Source organism: Anguilla anguilla, chromosome 15, assembly GCF_013347855.1.
Source record: "Anguilla anguilla isolate fAngAng1 chromosome 15, fAngAng1.pri, whole genome shotgun sequence".
NCBI lineage: Eukaryota > Metazoa > Chordata > Actinopteri > Anguilliformes > Anguillidae > Anguilla > Anguilla anguilla.
This window is the reverse complement of record NC_049215.1, coordinates 21,042,171-21,055,543: the sequence shown is the minus strand read 5'-3', so window position 1 is coordinate 21,055,543 and position 13,373 is coordinate 21,042,171. Positions and strand designations below refer to the sequence as shown.

Sequence of the window (13,373 nt, the reverse complement as noted above, 5' to 3'; positions counted from 1 at the left end):
TTAACTTTAAGTTGTCTTCTTTTTCCCTTTTTTTTTTTTGATTTTTTAAAGAAAAAAACATTCATGAATACAAATGCCCCCTGAAAATCATATTTTATTAAATAACATGGGCAGAAAATTGACACCAACTGATAGATCTGTAGGCCACTAGGCAAAGATGCTGCACAGTCTCATGCAAAGATAATCTGACATGAAAATTCATTGAAGTGTGTTTTGCGACAGCAAAGCTGTCATTCACTGAGGTTTGACATCACAAAAGAGCAAACAGACCTAGCAGGACGGTGTAAATGACACACAGACACACACAAACAGGAACTCACACGCATGCAAGTGCATACGCACGCAACTTAAAATAGAGTTAGCTCTCAATCTCCAATTTTATTCAACAATAAAAATGCACTGTAAAGGCCCCCAGGACTGCCCTCTGATGTAATAATAATAATAATAATAATAATCCTGTAATTTACCTTTCAGTGATTGCAATAACTACTTCAAACAATGTCCGTAAAGCTTTAAGTCTGTAATGTTGGCTGCTGATTTAAGGTTTCACACAGCCAAGACTGTGAAAGCTGACCATGTCCACTTATTCATGAAAACAGCACAAATATGTTAAAATAACCATAATAATCTTATTCAGCCAAAAACAAACTGTATTGTTTCATGTGTCCTCCGAAATACTGTTCCTGTGCGTATAATTAATACGCCCAGTCTGAAGGGGTGAAAAATGGAACCGTTAATTCACATTACATGGCTATATTGCAACACTAATGATACATAGTAACAAATGTATCCTGCTTAAGTGGCTTCTCTCTGGTCTGGAGCAGCATTCAATTATTCAAAAGCAGTTTTATTCGGGGGGACAAATCAAGCCTTTTTTCGGACTTTTCAAAATTTATAATTGATATTCTTGACCCCGTACTCCTATATTTTCCTGTAATTTGAAATATGATGAGCACACGGTCCATTCACTCTGCCATTAAAAGGAAGTGTCTGGACTCGGGCTTTACTGCAGGCTGCACTCTGAGACGGTTTCGCCCTGCTGCGGTCATAAGTCATCCCCGGGCTGAAGGCTGTCCCAGGCGGTAAATGCCCCTCCGGAGCTTTTCGCTACGCTAATAAAAGCTTTTTTGGGGTGTCGTGTCGAATAAACGGCGCGGTTATGCCCTGCCCTTTCTGCTCCGGGCTGAGCGGGGAGCGGGGCAGGGAGTCGGATGTCCGCGTCGATGCGCCTCGGATGAGACCGCTGCTCTCGCTATTCTGGGAAGTTGGGAGAGCAGCGGGGTCACGCTGGTAAAGGAATCCGCGCTTCGGTCCATTCTCTGTCGCCGGTCGATGCGGTAGAGGAAAGGAACGTGCCGGGCTGGCTAATGTACTCATGAACGCAGCAGATATTGAAAGAGAAAGTTCCGGGCTGAAATGCACCGGGCTGAAGTGCCTCTGCACACCGAAAGCCCCGCCTCCTCAGACCCCCAGCTCCTTCCCTGCGCTCGTCCCCCGACGGCCGAATCAGTCAGGAAGTCACATTCACTGAGGTCTTAAAAAAAACCCTTTTCAGACTGCACCTCAACGCCGTGGCTTTTTAAAAGCCTAACCCTGGGCGCAGTCCGCAGGGCGGCCGTCTCCCAGAGTAGGCGGGCGTCCGATGCCCCGCCACGGCACTTTCTCAGCGCTGCGCCCGTCTCTGCGGTGCCCTCTCCCCTTTCTACCCGCTTGAATGCAGCAGAGATATGAAAGGAGGGCACACTGCTCTGCTGTTCTTAAAAACAACTAATACATCTCTCCCTTTACCTCACAGGACTGGAGGCAGGCAACTCATGGCACTACAACTAATAATATATGCTTATATAATAAAATATATGACCACAGAAACATCACTAATAATTAATAATATGTATTAGTGGTGTTTGCATCCCATGTGAAACACACACACACACACGCACACACACACAGACATTCTATGTCGTAAAGGGATGAATTAATTGTAAAACAGAAAGATGTTCTGATGATCCAGTTACGAATATACATTCAGTTGAACACACAGTAAGACAAATCTGGACTGACTGACAATTCACTGCCCTCAAGTACAGGGAAAATGTCCGTGTGGCATCAGCAAGAAAAAGCCAACCGCAGGCTCAGACCGTCGCCAGGGAAACTCGGAGCCCGGCTGGGTCACTGTAGCAGCCCTCTGGACTTTTAATGGGTCAGATTTCCACAGTGATACTTCACCCTATGACCTGCTCCTTTTTCACCACGGGCACACTGAAAAATGCTCTGAGCTCCAGTTCCTGATGAAAGATTTTATTGTATGGGAAGATATTGCATCAAACTTGGAAATACATATTCTATCCTTAAAACATTCCCCCAAACAATATAACAATAAGACCTACTGTCAATTATTACTAGCTCAAATGTGCAGTTTCATACAGTATATTTAATATAGAATATATTTTACACAATGCTTTCTCAAGTATTCCAGTCCACAAGTAAATAAAAAGCAGATGCAAATGAAACTCATATGTCCTGAATATATAGTCCCAACTGACACATAATAATAATGTATAATATTTCACTTCATAAACATTTTAATTTTGTAATTCAGTTTGTTATATTGTTTATGTAAAGCTTTGGGGCTTTCTGTAAGTTCCCTTCAGTTGATTTACTCTCCTGAACACAAATTGCTCTGATATCAATGTCTCCCTTTAATGAATAAGCATCTGTTTTATGTTTTCGCCTGACAATGTCCACGGGCGTTTCTTCTGATACAAATACCCACCCCCCACAGACGTGTGTGTGTCGGGGTCCCCCCCTGGCATACCCCTCTTTTTGAGTTTGCTCTGCTCCGTCTTAAGAAAAAAAGGATCATTAAAACGGAATGGTTCTGCCTCGGGGCAAACATGCAGGTAATGCTTTCCTTTTATTTCAGCTAATTCCCCCCCAGTGGTAGCTGTAAATAACTGCGACGTCGGTCCTCATCTAAACGAGCGGCTTGCGCGCGCTCATAGGCCTTCAGAGAGAGGCCTGCCGTCAACCCCAAAACAGCAAACGCACCCAGACCAGGAAGACTATTGTGCTAAACTTCACTTACGAGCCTGCGCTAGTGTACACCATCACCACCTCCTGGGGACGCACCTTTAAAAAAGGGTGCAAATTCAGATTAGTCTGTTTTGGAAAATGATCAATTATCCCAGGAGGTCCTGGCAGACCATGAGTCATTCTGCGTCCCAGTGACACCCTCTTCTGTGTCCTTTAGCCTATCTGAGTCACGTGGCAGCAGCCGGACACGGTTAATGCGCTAATGGACCACGCGGTCACAGGGAGGGCGATCTTATCATGGGGTGCAGCATTTCACCGTCTCAGCACAGTCATCAATGATTTAGTCAATAGTGCCACGGGGGCCTTGAGTGGGGGGGGGGAGTGGGAGTGGGGGGTTTGGATTGGGGGGGGGGGGGGGTGAAGGCGTGACACCCAGCCCTCAGGACCTTTCACGGTTCATGTTCAAAACAAGATATAAAATTTTGAAAACGGACAATCAAAACTGTGGACTGGCCCGTGATGCTTCAGCTCTGCAGCCGGTGTGGCACAACACCAGACAAACTGATATGCTTTCTGTATGCTCGACGTGTTTTTTGAAAAAATACTTAAAAGAACAGAGAAAACAAACTTAAAATTCTTTTTGAAGCACTGCAATTGAATCAGGCTGACGAACATGATGGGAACGAGGATGACTCCCACACAAAGCTAACACAAACAAAAGTACGTCTAGGAAGCACTGGAACAATAGATGCCATAAAAAATATTAACAAAGAAGAAATCTCAGCAGAGAAAGAACAAAAAAATGGACTCGGGCCTACATTTCCTGCCAAGTGACACCACCATTCACCAAGCAGCTGTGCTTTTAATGAGCTGGCATAAAGCGACTCAGCGATTTAATGCACTTTCATGAACACCTGGGCTAATTCAGCTTCCCTAAACTGACATGGTGGACCTGCTGCAAACGCAACAGCATTCTGGTAGCGTTGCTAACCTCCAAAGCTATGTGAGAGTCTTCACTACAGAAAATCACAACAGCCACCTTGGAAACAAATAAATGTACCCTAATTAATAAGGTTTCACAAGCATCTCACTGAAAGGCAAAGCAAATGAGGCGTCCTTGCCAGCAGTAACTATGATGTCCATATTTTGGCTTTCACAAAAAGAGGATAGGGTGGATAGGCATCAGGAAAATAATAGGCTAATTGTTTATTTATATACGGTCTATGGAATGAACAAACATGAATGTACCTTTTCAGGAATTTAGAAATCCTGGCTGGACTGATATTTTTGGTTCCAAAAAACAACAACATGTATGGGAAAAAGGAGGATGTCTGATCAAACAGTAAGACGCACGTGCTGTATCTGATCACATGTTTTTATTCCAATCCACAGGAGCACAATGTCCCTTTAGAGTGACTGCGCAGATTCCAGTTCTGATGAATGACAGGCCAGTTCATTAATGCAGAGGATATCGAGGGTAAAGAAGTTACGCCAGTAGCACGCACATCACCATAAGAGTATGATTAAGAGTACGAGGACAAGCTAATAATTCACTCATATAAAGCCAGTTACGATTAGCAGCTGTGCAAAAGCCCATGGAATCAAACACCTGAACTGTTTGTGCTCTGAACCTCGTTCGACCTCCACGGAGAAACTCGATCAGGAGGAAAATCCTGTACGGCCGACAGTAAATATATTGTTGAAATCACACAGCGTGAAACCACATTATGAGCTCTCAGTTGAATTAATGACGCTGCAAAGAAACCACATATTTATTCTCACTGGGGTGTTGCTATTGTAGCATTGAAAACAACAACCACAACAAAAAAAAAGATTAGGAAGTTCAGCATCTGGACAATTTTGGTACCAATAATTTCCTCATTGTTGGACATGTCTGCAGAGGCGACTACAGCATCAGACTATAAACACACATTCTTGCCATTTCTTTATTATGAGCATCTGCTTAAAGGGATGCATTAGCCCGATGTTTATGGATGTTAGATTCTGTCTATCATTGTGTGTACAGTTTAATATTGGGTGTAAAGTTCTTACACCCCAATGTACCCTGCACAGTAAAATGTCCAGTGTTAATTAAACTCTTAGCAGATAACATTGGTCCCACATTCTAAAAAGCCATATTCCTAGCCCTTTCTACATGGAACACACTACAAAAGGACTTAAAACTGACTGGTATGATTTATGCTGGTGAATTCTCATCAATTTTGAAGAATCTAGCAAGTAACTTATTGGTTAATGTTTCTGCACAGTTTATTTTTAATACTATATTTTTATTTTATTGATACTATTAATTTAGATTTTATTTCTGATATTTAACCAAGCGTGTTTTTTTTTGTTGTCCTCGTAGGAAACTTTGCTGGATGCCTTCTATGGTGCCCCCTTAGTCAGGTCTCTCTTGCAAAAGAGATTTTTAATATTAATGAGAATTTTAGCTGGTCAAATAAAGGTTTACATAAATAAAAAATTTAAAAAATTACAAACTGCATATTTTCAGCTCTGCACAAACCCCAGAGCGTGGTGAAGCCCCCTGCTGGACATGCAAATATAATCTGACCTGTGTTATTTCCCATATGTTTTTGGACACTAGCAACACATTTATTTGAAGTTGCAGTATCCATCCATCTCTCAGCTTGCGGATATAACAACTTTTAAATCAGATTTAAACCTGAAAATGAGAGCAGTGAGACTTACTGTCTCTCCAATGCCCAGCACAAAAAGTATCTGGTAAACTATCTTAAAAGGATAATTCGATTTCTGGGAGTTTTAGATACTTCTTTGGATTTTTGATCTTCAAAAACGTAACTTTTTGAAGAAAAATCAGGTAAAATGCATATGAATAATGGCGGCATAACACTGCAGTACAAGCTGTTCCGGAGTTACCTCAAGTGTTTTTATTTCTTTAGACCACAAACCCTGAATGCCCCTATACCTGCTAACGTAAAGCCAGTTGGCTGTAAGTAACTAATATATCCTCCACTGCACTTAAAAGCTACCTGGGCCAATCCAGAATATCTGCTAAAACGTAAAAAATACTTTAGAAATAATAAGGTGAACGATCCCTTTAAGGCAGTGGTTCTCAAACTCGGTCCTGCGGGACCCCTGTGTATGCTGGTTTTCATTCCAACCTCAACAGCAATCCCAGAATTTTAACAAGCTGTTAATTTTTCTTAATTAGGTGCTTTTCATGTTTTAGAGCTGGGGTTCCAGAAAGGGCCAATGTGGGTACACACACCTGATCCTGATTCTACTAATCAAGGTGCTTAGCAATGACTCTAGTGATTGATTAGTAGAATCAGGTGTGTGTACCCACACTGGCCCTTTCTGGAACCCCAGCTCTAAAACATGAAGAGCACCTAATTAAGAAAAATTAACAACTTGTTAAAATTCTGGGATTGCTGTTGAGGTTGGAATGAAAACCAGGGACCGAGTTTGAGAACCACTGCCTTACGGGAAGAGCAGCTTAAACAGGCCTATTTGGAGGCTGTCCTTGGGAGAACTTTGTATATTGGTTCTTACCAGGTTACTGAAGTGCTTGTTTTCTCTCAAATGGCCCTGATAATCCCTGTGATTACAGAGGCACTGTTGTACTTCCTAAGCCATTGGAGCAAACACTGTTTAATGAATAACTACCATCAATTTCAAATTCAAATTGAGGCACAACCCGCGCGAATGGGACAGAGCGTCTTTGTCTCATTAGAACTAGGCCCACTTACGAAAGGTTTTTTAAATCATGACTGACATGCATAGCTCTATGACTCCTCTGGGAATTAACTGTGCAATGGCTCGATGGGACTGCTCTCAGCAGCAACGGGAGGGAGCCTCTACAATCCCAAAAACAGGTGGAACTACCCTGACCCATGTCAACCCCTCACGTGTGTTAACCAATAAAAGGTCTCTGCTCTGCATCGCTATGAATGAGGCCATAGCACTTGGAGGGCTCACAAAGTGAGGATAGAAATGTTTGAAACTTTCATTATCAATTCTTCCTTGACCTTTTTGTGTGATCATCAGTATTATTTTTAGAGGCAGCAGCTCAGTGTCACCAGTGGCTCACAGCAGGCAACCAGATGTACGGTATAGAGGAGTAATCTGGATTCATGGGGGAGAACTTTGGCCTCGAGGGGCCAAGCAGTTGCTTCCACCAGCTCAGTGTGACGCCATGAGCTTCAGCTGGGGTTGCTGAGGGCAATGCGGCGGTTGTGTGCGCTGGCCTGGTTTGAGCTCTCCAGCAGAACAGCGGGGCATTAGACAATCAGCAGCCTGTGGCAAATTGGAGCACGGAAGCTACGCCTGACCCCTAGTCATTTTTAAAGAGCTATAAAAACCGGGCTGACGTTTAGCAGCAGAGCGACACGCTGTCGCACAAATTCCCAGGTGCAACCTCTACACAGCACGTTATGGTAATAAGGTCTAGCGCGTCCATCAGAATGGATTTTCAGGCTCTGCGGCAAATCGTTTCTCCATTAGCAGGAGCCAGGAGCTCGCTGAGTCACTTCTTCAGTGGTGACACGCACACACCGGAAACACGCGTGTATGCCACAGCTCTCTGGGCAGGCCGTAGGGTACACGTGTATGCCACAGCTCTCTGGGCAGGCCGTAGGGTACACGTGTATGCCACAGCTCTCTGGGCAGGCCGTAGGGTACACGTGTATGCCTCAGCTCTCTGGGCAGGCCGTAGGGTACACGTGTATGCCACAGCTCTCTGGGCAGGCCGTAGGGTACACGTGTATGCCACAGCTCTCTGGGCAGGCCGTAAGGTACACGTGTATGCCACAGCTCTCTGGGCAGGCCGTAAGGTACACGTGTATGCCACAGCTCTCTGGGCAGGCCGTAGGGTACACGTGTATGCCACAGCTCTCTGGGCAGGCCGTAGGGTACACGTGTATGCCACAGCTCTCTGGGCAGGCCGTAGGGTACACGTGTATGCCTCGACGCGATGATTGACGGGGTTGAGTAAATGCTGCTCTTTGACCTGTGGGGCAGACGCACATCTGTTTATGGGTGCACACTTGATCATTATTTCCTTTTTATTCAGAAAGGGGACCTGTGAATTATGCAGGACCTGAGGCAGTGTGTGTTCAGCTCAGAACCTTCCTGAAGCTAAATGTGTAGCACGGTTCCTATTTTTGCCATTCCTGTTTAAAGGACTGTGGGTCCACTGTAGAGCACAGCCTGAGGGCTGCTGCAAGAAAATCTAATGAGAAAGAAGGGGAAATGAAGGCGGGGCATGTGCATGAGGGCGTCGACGTGGACTCACCTGGAGAAGCAGGTCGGAGGCGGGGCGGACCCGCTGCTGAAACAGGACGCTCAGGGTCCGGTTCTGCTGCTCCAGGTCGAAGACGCGGGTCCGCAGCTTAAGGCACTCCTCCCTCAGGTCCTGGGAGAATAACAGGGGAACAGGCATTGATGCGCTGTGCACTCCGGGCCCCAGACAAAGGCCAAAGTCAGAAGAACCAAACGAAACAAATAATCAGGGTGCAGAATCGATGTGAGCACAAGAATGGTGTTGCTGAAGGCAGGCAAACTAAGGGCTCATCGCTCATCATCAGTTAAAGCAGCTGACTGCACTGATGACTGGCCTCATTTAGAGGTGAGTTATCAGTACAATCTGTGCCCGCTGAAGCAAATGCCAGCCTTTCCCAAACCTCATCCCCAGCCCCATACAAACGGAGCCTTCATATCCCAGTACAGTACAGCTCAGAAGAGGTTGCCAGTTTTGAGGCATATGACCCTGGCAACCTCAGCCAGCAGCTATTGGTGGGGTGGGGGGGCAGGTGACATTCAAATCAATTGCATGTCATGCAGTATTTGCGGTTGTGTGATTTCTGGTATTTTTACCCTCGTTGAAATGTTGCATGGCGTGTACGGCGCTAGGGTGTTATGATGACAAAATCCATCTTGGAACCATTGGGAAATCACGCCAAAGCAAAAGCTGTGTGCCGTGTAATTGGCTTAAGTCTATTCCCTGCCCGTTTGCAGTGGAATATAAAGGTACTAGTCGCTAATGCACCAGCAAGTTTATATTTAGTTTTTTAGCCTCCCAAAACACCCTGTATTTATTAGGGGGGAACTGCTACACAGATGTTACTTATACAGTTGATTTTATGCTACATTTCCTGAACACGTTCTTTTTATTTCAGATGTCCTTTTTTGAAGGCGTCTTCCCTCAAGTGTTCAATATCTCAACAAAATCCACTTTCAGCAAATACAAATGAAAGCTTGCTCTCATATACAAATCACATATTCTCCGGTATTATATTCACTGAAAACTGTCCCAGCTCCCAGGACATTTTCTGTACTCAATGTCTTGCAGAGGACATGCATTTTCTAAGAGAACAGTGTTCAGATGGGAAATGAGAAAACAGCGCCAAGTTAAAGTACATAAAGGGACAGGGGAAGCACTGGGTAACAACTGTTTGGAACAGTGCCTCAGCCTGAGGTCCTGTACTGAAAATTATTTGTTGTAAGTTGTCATACCAAGTTTCATCAACTTGAATAAACACAAGAAATAAAACTGAACTTTTTTTCCTTATATTTTACCATTTAGGTTTCCGGGGTAACTGTTGAATTGTTAACAGTTATTGAATAGAAATGCGGCTAGTGCTTATTTTGTAATGAAAGTATTCATTATGTTATACTTTCATACTTTGTAAATGCACTTGAGGAAAGCTGGGGGTCCACTGTGGCCCTTGTAACATACACTGGGTTGCGGGTTGTGCAATCGGCAGTGTTAAGATGGAAAGAAGATGGTGAATACTAAGATAAGGGGGAAAACAGTGCACAGCAGTCTGGGGTATTGCGTTTACTGTCTGGGCTCGTGAGGTCGTATTCACGTTGTCAGTTTGTTGCGACGAGGTCAGATGGGGCAAAAGTACGAGGTCTCGTGGTCATTGCAGTTTTTTTGTGCAAGAGGCCGAAAAAACTATGAACTACTGATACTGCACAGATATGGCACTCCTGATAATCCTTCAGCCGGATTTCATTCTTAACATATACCAGCTTCACGGTTCACATGCGTGTACTAATGGAAACATAATCAGAGCCATTCACATGAAAAACTGCGAAGGTCACACATAAAAGGAGAAAGGAGCTAGGAAAGGAGCATAAAGGAGAAAGGAGCTATGTACTGTTCTCAAAAATGAAATTATGGAGACATTTAAAGTCCTCTCTTTTGAGAAACACTTTTAGCTCTCAAGTCATTTCTGAAAGCCTAATTCAAATAATCATAGTTATGTAAAAACGTTTTTGGGCAAATGTCATAAGAATCTGTTGTTCTGCCATGTAACTACTTCTGTTTTGAGAATAATTGAAATTAAAAAAAGAAATTGTGCAGCAGTGAAGGCTACATTTACGCAAAAATGACTTGTATAAAATTATCTGTTTTATGTTAACAGTTCTTCTTGTTGATAAGTTAAGCAAAGCATTAGATGATGATTTCCATTCTAAGATTAAAGCCTGGACTAGTTTTTTTAATGTAGCTAGAGATGGCTGGAGGTGAGGATGGAACTTTCAAAAGGTACCACTGCTTACTAATGAACCGAATCCAAGTCTGAAATGTGCTGTAAAGTGTGATACTGAGTGGGTTACATTTCTTTTTTTTTTAGAAAAGTGGTTCCTAATGCGTGAAAATACATTACACATTACCTTACATGAGAAAGAGTTCAGGACAAATACCTTGCTTTCAGCACTTCATTTTAAGTTTTTTTTAAAAACTCAAAAGCCAATTGCCTAAAAGGCATTTTCTCAGACTTGAAAAACCTTTCCACTGACTTTTATAGGGGGGAAAATATCATGATATATAATAACTTTGCCATAGCGGCTTATCCACCCTCACAAACTATAGAAACGTACTATAATTTGTACCTGTATAAATTTGAAACACAACCTTTAGATAAAACGTCCTCAAGAGAACTTTTTAACATGACCTCTTTAGAACTTTATAAAAGAAAAAAAAAACATGATTAATACACGGCAATGACTGGCTATTAAACATTTATTAAACATACATCTTTTTAGGTAGTGGAAAATGGGAAGTAACCAGGTAGAAAATAATGTACAATAAATCTTTGTTATAATGTGCATTCCAGCTTGGCCAGTAAAGGTTCTTGGCATGAGCACAGATTGAGCCTTTTAGCCAGCAGATCTTAAGCCTGGGAAGCCTGAGCTATTTCATTAGCCTGCTGTGACCACCTGCAGGACTCCTACGGCTTAATCCTGCAGGGGTGGTGCGCAACTACATTGACCAGGATTCTTTGGGTTACCCCTGCATTAGCAACCCCCGACTTCTCCAAAGGAGTTTAAAGGCGACCAGTTGTCAGCAGTGAGAAGTGCAGCTATGCTGTAATACTCACTGGCCTAGACACTGGTGGCTAATGGGCTAGCCCATCAGTCCTGTCCACACAGTGGGGTGTAATGGTGATATAATAGTATAGTACAAATTGTGATTCCAAAAGCTGGGGAAATCTTGTCCTAGCTGTACATTTGACTTGTTGGCGTGTATTAACATGATGCTAGAACACAGCTGTATGCAAAAGCTTGGAACTCTTGGTCAAAGTGTATGGTACTTTGAGCCTCTTAGTGAACAGAAACTGGCCGTTAGCATCAGAATATATATATACAGTGAAAGTTAGTACTGGATGTTCGCGAGTTGTTCTGCTAGTCCTGGGGCTCTTGTCAGTGGAATCGTGAGCACTGAATCATTTCACACAGAAACCCAGTATCCCCACACCCAGAAGCTCAAACTTGGCAGCGAATGGATCTTCCAGTAAGACAATGATCCCAAGCATACCTAAAAATAGACCATGATGTACTGAGAGGAATGGAAGATGAAGGTTTTAGAATGGCTGTCACAGTTCCCAGACTTGGATATGATTGAAAATCTGAGGGATGATCTTAAACATGCAATGCATGCAAGGACTCCTTAGAACATACTAAACTAGAAGGAAGAGGGGGGGAAATTCCAATATGAACAAAGAAAAAGCCACCGAAAATGTTTGGAAGCTGTGATATATCTGCCATGGGAAGCATTACTGACTGACAGGGTGAACAGGGTGACTTTTGCACATTCCATATTCACATCAGTGAAATGTTCTGAATAGTTTTGTTTGAATGCTTTAACATGTGGAAAGTCACAATTACCTTTATACCATGTAGAGGTCAGGTTCTGTTCACGTTGAGATTTCTCTACACGGTACACTTTTAACCATTGATGCAGTCACAGTGATAAGTATATGGAGCAGTTTAAATATGCACTTACAGTGTGACTCAAAAAAGGCAAAGCAAACCACAGCTGAGGAAAACAGGTGTGGTATATGCACACTTCCAAGCTGCACAATTTCTATTATGCCTCATGCAAAAGGTGCTGCCATGTGGTGGAAACTGGTATTACATTGAGAGGTTAGAAACGAACCTTCTGAGTGAGCAGGGCCTGCACAACCTGATTGGCAACCTGTAAGAGAAAAAAAAACAACACAAAAAAGCACAGTTTCAATTTCAGCTCATAGCCCTTCACACACACCCTATTACGAGAAGAACACCACAGGCTACTCTAAAACGCACAGAGAGAAACATCAGTGAAACACCTTCCATGAGTAAATCTCAGCTGGAGTGAATGTGCCTGTTAGTTTGGTTCACCAAAATGGCCTCTCAGTTTCTGCAGCTGATGTTGCTATTGCCCCACCCCCCAACCACCTCCTCCCCCAACCCCCACTGCCTCCTTCCCCTGGATTCCCGGTTTTAAAATAACCCACGGGCCCTTGCTGACAAACACATTACAGGCTTTGTCAATAGGACAGGACAATGCATCACTTCAGCGGGAAGGTGTGGAGCTGGTTTCTAATGGGTGCAATAATAATAACTCCCCCCCTCGAGACAGGAGAGGAGGGTGGAGGCTAACGGGGGGGTGGTAGTGAGGTGGGGGGGGGGGTGGGGGGGTGTAGCCACGCAGAACAGATTAGACTGCCGAGATTCTGGCGGTGTTTAATTGTTTTCTGATCCTCTATTGACAAAGTGTTGGCTCTTGTAAGGGTATCGGGGAGAGATGTGGTGATGACCCTCTGTTGTGTCTGGGCGATGGTCTCGGTGATGTTTCGCGGCGCGGTTTAGGCCGCGGAGCATAATTGACTCGCGATCGGGTTACAGCGCATTGATTAGTCATTTATACACTGTAAGCTTGCACTGGCTACAAATGCACAGGGAGTGGGGGGTGAGTGGGTGGGGTGTAAATGTGATATATATTTGTTTAATGCGGGGCATTAGCGGAAACCGACTGCGTGCTGCTCATATCCCCTTTCAGAGGACTGCGGTCAAGCAATTAGGCCCAT

The 13,373-nt window shown here is 43.8% G+C and overlaps 1 protein-coding gene across 6 annotated transcripts in view; it reads right to left on the bottom strand.

Annotated features, from left to right (window-relative positions):
• Positions 1 to 13,373, bottom strand: part of LOC118214273 (nck-associated protein 5-like) — a 195,553-nt gene that overhangs the window by 43,836 nt on the left and 138,344 nt on the right. For all 6 annotated transcript variants that reach the window (XR_004762603.1, XM_035394118.1, XM_035394117.1 and 3 more), the window contains 2 exons: positions 12,461 to 12,499; positions 8,309 to 8,428 (listed from right to left, as the gene is read on the bottom strand). Coding sequence is in view for 5 of the 6 variants with exons in the window: in XM_035394118.1 (XP_035250009.1) it covers positions 8,309 to 8,428; positions 12,461 to 12,499 (159 nt within the window). In the remaining variant the exon portion in view is untranslated. The remainder of the gene's footprint in view (positions 1 to 8,308; positions 8,429 to 12,460; positions 12,500 to 13,373) is intronic.